Source organism: Pseudorca crassidens, chromosome 15 (genome assembly GCF_039906515.1).
Source record: "Pseudorca crassidens isolate mPseCra1 chromosome 15, mPseCra1.hap1, whole genome shotgun sequence".
Lineage (NCBI taxonomy): Eukaryota > Metazoa > Chordata > Mammalia > Artiodactyla > Delphinidae > Pseudorca > Pseudorca crassidens.
In genome coordinates, this window is record NC_090310.1 from 42,719,717 (window position 1) to 42,726,895 (window position 7,179).

At 46.9% G+C, this 7,179-nt stretch overlaps 1 protein-coding gene across 1 annotated transcript; it reads right to left on the bottom strand.

The window, feature by feature from the left end:
* Nucleotides 1-771: 771 nt before the first annotated feature.
* Nucleotides 772-2,152, bottom strand: NKX2-4 (NK2 homeobox 4). The gene is made up of 2 exons (XM_067705146.1): nucleotides 1,702-2,152; nucleotides 772-1,385 (listed from the first exon to the last, which is right to left on the bottom strand). Exons 1-2 carry the CDS (start codon nucleotides 2,150-2,152, stop codon nucleotides 772-774), a joined length of 1,065 nt encoding a protein of 354 aa, XP_067561247.1.
* Between the last annotated feature and the right edge of the window lie 5,027 nt (nucleotides 2,153-7,179).

Genomic DNA, 7,179 nt, shown 5'->3' on the forward strand with positions numbered 1-7,179 from the left:
AGCAAATACCTTAGAAAGAGTAAATAACATGTCTACAGAAAGACAGGGTGTCATTTATTTTATCCATTCATTGGGGAGACCAGTTTCCATATAAAAAGTAGCTTACAACCCTTCTTTCTTTTGATGAACTGCATATTAGGGGGAAAATCCTCTTTTAGGGTGATATACAAACACTCATTGCCAAATAATGATCAAAACATTTAAAAAACAGCATTAAATTTAAAAAGCTATAATAAGCGATATTTTGATTAAGTTTATTCCATTTCTGTAAATGGCAATAACTCCTCTGCAATAATGTTGCTATGTGCATGATCCACCTTGAGCTACAATTAAATTTACTTTCCATCAAACATTAATGAAATTGCACTTAAGGGGAGGGGGATTCGAAAATTAATCTCCCAAGGTAAGTTCCACTCCAAGAAGAATTCATTGCTAAAGCTGGGTTGGTTTTTAGAGCAACAAACACCAACGAAGTCTCCAACGTTTAAAACTCTGAGAGCTTTGGTTAGGAACGTGGTGGATCTGGATTCGGCCGGCTTTTCACATAATTTAGGAACCTCTGGAAGGAGGAAATAACCACCTCAACCACCTCAAAGCCCCCTGGCGCGATGCTCGTGATTCGATCCTAGGGCTGTCGCGTCCCCACACCCAGTAGTAAGGTTCCGCGCCCGCCCGCCTCCACGACCCGTCCGTCCGTTTGCGAGCTCCGCGTCCGCCGTCGGTCCAAGCCGACCCTCAGGCGTCACGAGGGACCCCGCCCGGCCCGCGCCGTCACCACGTCCTGCCATAGAGCAGGTTGGCGCCCAGCGCGCCGCCGCCGTAGTCCCCAGCCGCCGCGTCCAGGGCCGCCAGGCCTCCCCCCGGGCCGTGCAGCGCGGGCGGGCTGGGCGACAGCTCCTCCAGCTCGGGCGCGGGCGTCGGCGCGGGCGGTTGCGGGCCGGCCTGGCCGGGCGTCGGCGTGGCCGCGCCGTTCTGGCAGGGCTTGCCGTCCTTGACCAGCACGGGCACGGCCACGCGGCGCGGGGACGGCGGCGGCGGGGGGCCCAGGCCGACCTCCTGCTGCAGCTGCTGCGCCGCCTTGTCCTTGGCCTGCCGCTTCATCTTGTACCGGTGGTTCTGGAACCAGATCTTGACCTGCGTAGGCGTCAAGTGGATCATGCTGGCCAGGTGCTCGCGCTCGGGCGCCGATAAGTACTTCTGCTGCTTGAAGCGCCGCTCCAGCTCGTAGACCTGCGCCTGCGAGAACAGCACGCGGCGCTTCCTCCGCGGCGGCGGCGCCGCCGCCGTATGCAGGGGCGCCAGCGACTTGGCGGCGTCCGCGATGCCCGGTAGCGACCCCATGCCGGCCACGTTCACTCCCGCTGACGGCCCCATGAACCTGGAGACTGGGGAGGGGCCCAAAGGGAATGCCAGTCAGCTGCCACCCAGCTCGCTTCACACCGCTGCAGCCGCGACGCCGGCGTGGCCCCGGCGGGTCCCAGGACGCCCCGCGCGCCCAGGGGCCCAGCACCCCCCGCGCGCGCAGCGGCCCAGGACGCCCCGCGCGACCCCGGCCGGGTCCCAGCGCCCCCCGCGCGCTCAGGGTCCCAGGACACCCCGCGCGCTCCGAGCCCGGTCCCAGCGCCCCCCGCGCCTCGGACTGTGGCGGGAAAAGCCCGCGCGGTCCGCTGCCCTCCGTCCCGCGTTCCCGGCCCCGCTCACTTGACGAGAAGCGCGGGTCCGGGTTGGCGCCGTACCAGCCGGTGGCCGCGGCGGCCGCGCCGCTCCGCATGCCGTCCGTGTAGGCGGGCAGCTCGCCCATGTTGCCCAGGCCGCCGTTGCAGTAGCCACCCATGGCGCCGTGCGGGAACTGCGGGACGCCGGGCGGCATGTGGTAGGTGGCGGCCGCCGCCGCCGCCGCCGCCGCCGCTGCCGCCGCCGCCGCGTTGTGGCCCGCCATGGCGTGCGGGGGCTGCATGCCCGCCACGGCCGCCGCTTGCGAGGAGGGCCCGGTCGGCGGCGCGCGGTAGGCGGCGGCCGCGGCCCCCAGAGGCGCCCCCAGGCCGGGCGGCGCACCGTCCATGGCGCCGCCGAACTTCTTGTAGGTCTCCTCGATGGGGCTCAGGATGTCGGACACGGAGAAGGGCGTCGTGTGCTTGGGGCTCAACGACATGGCTCGGCGGACGGCCAGGTAGGGGGGGGCCGGGGCGGGCGGGACGCGGCGGCCGTGGGTCGCCGCCACCTGGGCCGGGGCGGCAGCGCCTGTGACCAGGAGTCGGCGGCGCGGCGAGCCCCCGGAGCTGCGGGATCTGGGGTTTATTTTAGTCCCGCGCCAGGTTTACGACAGACTCGGGGGGCGGAGCAACATCGCACACGAGCAAACAATGGTCATTGACATCTTTTTCTCTCGGCCCCCCACCTCCCCATAGTGGAGACAAAAAAGGTAAAGGGGGCAGTTGGGTGTTTCTTGAAAAGATCACTCCCCTTTGCTTTCTCCATGCTTCCCGCCTCCATCCCGGCCGTTATCCCAACCCTGGAGCACCAGAAATAGAAACTCCGAGGCCGGCGTCCAGGCTTGAAGTGAAGGATTCCGCGCCTCTGCCGATCCAGACCCCAGTTTTCCTAAAACTACTGACTTCGTAGCAAAGTCCAGTGTAATTGGGGAGGGGGTATGTGGTGTTAAGTTGAGGGGGGGATGGTGCAGGGCTCGCCTATTCGTCTCTAGCTACCAGCCTCTCACTCGCTCCATCATCTAAAGTGTTAAAAAAAAAAAAAAAAAGAGAGAAAGAAAGAGAAAAGGAAAGGCTCTTGGGTCCCACCATAAGAGCGCATAAAGAGTGAGGTACAGTGACCGTTCTGTGCCTTTGTAGGGCTTCTAATTTATGCATCCTTAGATTCTCAAGCATCATTTTGTGGACAACCAAACGGGCACTTCCAAATTAGCTCAAAGTATCCAAATCCAAAGAAGAGAGAAAACACATAGAGATACAAATACACAGATGCTAACTTGTAAGTATTCTGTTTCTTCTCTGTGGGGATGGAGGTCGGGTAAGGGAAAGAGGGTACATTTTTATCTTTCGAATGTTTCCTGTTCAGCTTGCACCTGCAAAGTTCTTTACAGGTTTCTTCCCCCCCCCTTTTTTTTCCCCGCATCCGCCCGAGTACAAATATCCAACTTAGGGATTACTGACCTATCACTACAATGATCAAAAAGAAGAGAAAGAAAACACCGCGAAAATCCAAATATTTCTAGCTATTCGAAATGGGTCTTTTTATTGTTTTATGAAAAATATAACCTGCTCAAGGATTATGAAATGGATGCACAGATCAGGTGAAAATGGTAGTTTCTCTGGAAAAATACTGTAGATAAACTGATTCTAAAAAAAACTTTGTCATCCTTTGATTTGCATATTTACCTGCATAGCAAAGAACTTAGACATTGTGAACTTTCCTCTGAATGCTGAACACCACAAAGAATAAGACGAAGTGTGAGAAGCATACTGACTAAATTTTTAAAACAGCCCTGCAGTTAAAAAAATGAAACAACCAGGGAAATGAAGATGCAGTTTTTAAGTTTTCCTGGAGACTGGGGCAGGAGAAAGAAAAACAAGGAGAGTGCTTTCTTAAGCAAGATTTTATTGTTTAGAAAAAGAAGAACAGGATGTATGAAAACAATTCCAGTTTAACCTGATAGAACATAAAACCTAATAGTACACAGTCTTGAAGGGAAGAACAGTTACCATTTCCTTGTTTGGTTTCAGTGCTTTGGTTGAAATGTCTTCCATGGTTTTGCTCTTATTATTTTAATCATTGTTTTGTTTATTTTAGTGAGTTTTGCAAAGAATCTGGGGGTGGGTGTTGGGGGGGAGGGACCAGTATTCACCTATGGGAAGAAAGTGTCAACCAGGCAAGTGTGTAGAGTATTAGTATTTTAAAATACTGAAAGATCCAAAAGACAAGGTATCATGATTGTTTCCAGATGTCAGTTGCTGACTTAGTAAGATTAGTATTGCTACAGTTTTTGCACCACACTACTTCTACAGGTCTTTCCTCAGCTTGAAACACTTGGGCTAGGTCTTCATCCTCACCTGCACTGGAATTGCCTACTTAATTTTTTTAAATTAGTGATTTAATACAATGAAGTATTCATGTATCGTATGTATTTAAGTAGTTGCTAGAATCTTAAAAACTGCAGTTTGGTTTTTAAGTTCTGGTTTCATTCAAATTGTATTGTTTACTTGATTCTCTTAAAAATAATAAGAAGTCTTTCCTTTCAAACTTTCCTCAGAGACAAGAGAGTAAGTAAAAGTAGTTTTTATAACGTCTATGGATATAAAAGTCATTTGTGAACCGTTATATTTTAGTTTTCAAGTCGAAACATGTTTTAGAAGTGAAACCTATTATCACAGTCTTCATTCGTGTTGTTGAGTTACCCAAAGTGCAAAAGTGTTTACAATTATAGTTTTTTTAGACAATTATTATTTATTCTGTTTTCAGGCTATACATTTCATCTTGTGTAATATTTTTATAGAACTTTAGGGTAGCAGTTCACATTGAGTGGTTAAACTACAATTTGTTGCTTATTTTGTTTTTCATCTGTAGTGGGTCCTGCTACAAGTTCATTTACATCTGGAAAGTTCTCACCTTTAAATAAAAAAGCACTTTATCATATCTCAGGGCTCTCTGCAGATAGTCACTTTGTGGCTGCTTGGGAACTTGATACCCTAATTAGTTCTCCTTTACTGGAGGTGAACAGTTCTGGAAAAAAAATCCACGATCTTCAACATTTTTCCCTATCATTTGTTTGTGTTTCATTCCAGAAATTACATAACTTCATGCTGGTAACACTGTTTGGATGTGTGCAGATGATTCTGGAAATAGGTGTAGTCTGGAGGATGTGTATCTACATTTATATACAGATACAAATTAGAATAATCCAATTGATGCTCCATTAAAGCTCTTTATCAAATTCATTTCATCATATTGTTGTCTGCCTAAATTATGTATGGAAATTTATACTCAGTAGATTCTTGAATACTATTGACTTGTGAAATTGGATTTCATAGGAAATACGTTTCTGAGAAATGTTTTCTTGTTGGTTTTTTTCTTTCCTTAAAAACAATGCCGGCACTCAGGAAAAAAACCCCAAAACCAAATACTACCAAAGAGAACAAAGTGAAAAGAGATGTTCCTCCCCTTCCCATCCTCCCACTTTCCCTCAAGCCTCCCATTTTCCCTCCTCAGAGGCACTATTACCTGTTTCTTCTGGCATAGTCTGTACATCTTGAAGCATACTACCATTTTACACACAGGGGGTAGCATATAGTTTGATACCTTGCTCTTTTCACAGTTTAGGTTTTTGTAATTTTATATATCACACCACTGAAAACTTAATAAATGGGCTGTGGCAGACATATAGAAACATTTCCTAGATAAAAAGATTCAGTAGAATCTCAGCTTTCTGACAAAAATGTGGTAGTTAATGAAAATTTCTCATGTGTTTGTTAACCTTAGGGCCAAAATTATTTGGCAAAAACAACTCTGAAGTAGGAGCCTTCCCCAGATAGAGGATTTGCTGTTGTCAGACAGGAGCTCAGAGAAAGGGGCCTGAGAGACTTTGAGAAACCAGTCAGTTACTTAAAGGGAAATGTTGTTTTTCTAAGGTGGCAAGTAGATTTCTAATGTATCCTGAATTTCCTTATAAAGAAAAACTGTGTTTGAAAATATAACTTTCTGCTTGACACTCAAGAAGATAAGTGCCTTTTAGAAATGAGACACTTGCTACATTTGTGATTAGTTTAAAATAGTTGTGAAATAATTTGATTAGTAAAATTCTCACTTTTGGGAAGTAGCTTTAAAATATTGTCTTTGCAGTTGGGAAGGAATAAAATGAAGCAGGTCAGGATACTAGTATTTTGTAGCAAAATTTATGATTATAAAGAGGAAGCAAAACTGTTACAAAGATGAAACACAAAGTTTTAAAAAAATTATTTTTAAAATGTTTGCCAATTTCTGAAATTTGGTTTCTTTTTAGTCCTTCTAAAAGACTCTGTGTTTTTGAATGTTCATTTCAATTATTATGAGTGTCTTATGATAATTTTACACTTGTATTTATATGACTTTTTATTTCTCCCTCCTCCTCCTGCAACGGGGGATGGCAGAGAGGAGGGTTTCCACAATACCCACATGCCTCCCCGCCAAGCCTCCGTCTCTTAACCCTCAGCTCTTTCCCTGGTGTGCTGAAATGCAGCTAGGGCCGAGGGGAGTGGGACTCTCTCTCCTTGGGAGGACAGGAGGAAGAGACTAGAGAACTGGACAACCCCCCACCTCATCCTTTCATAATTTCTTCACAAATGCAAATTCCTTGCAGTTTAACTCCTATTAAAAAAATCTTGAGTCACTCTTTCCTGATACTCAGATTTTTAGATTGAAAATAGTTTTCTGACCAATGAATACATTTTAAATTTAAATGATTTTTAGTACAATGTGAGAATGAGTAGAGGGTGTTAAGACATGATTGTTGTTGGAATCATCATAATAATAAGGGCCAATTAAATGGTTCTTAAAAAACAAAAAGAAAAACTAGAAACCTCCCCTTCTAGGGGATAATAACGTTAGGCTACACCAAAGGGGTAAAAATATGAAAATTGACCAGTATGGCACAACTCTCTCACCCTAGGATTATGAACTTAAGCTAGAAATTTAAATTTTTCTATGTTTTAAAAATTATTTTTATTTTTATTTATTTTTTAAATTAATTAATTATTTATTTTTTGGTTGTGTTGGGTCTTCATTGCTGCTGGCAGGCTTTCTCTGGTTGCGGCAAGCAGGGGCTACTCTTTGTTGCGGTGTGCCGGTTTCTCATTGCGGTGGCTTCTCTTGTTGCGGAGCCCGAGCTCTAGGTGCGCGGGCTTCAGTAGTTGTGGTTCACGGGCTCAGTAGTTGTGGCTCGCAGGCTCTAGAGTGCAGGCGCAGTAGTTGTGGCACGTGGGCTTAGTTGCTCCGTGGCATGTGGGATCTTCCCAGACCAGGGCTCGAACCCGTGTCCCCTGCATTGGCAGGCAGATTCTTAACCACTGTGCCACCAGGGAAGTCCATAAAAATTATTTTTAGAGTAAATATTAAAATAAATACATGATATGGGAAACAAGGGCAATATTGAAATATATTCTTTATTGTGATAACAAGTTTACTTGTATA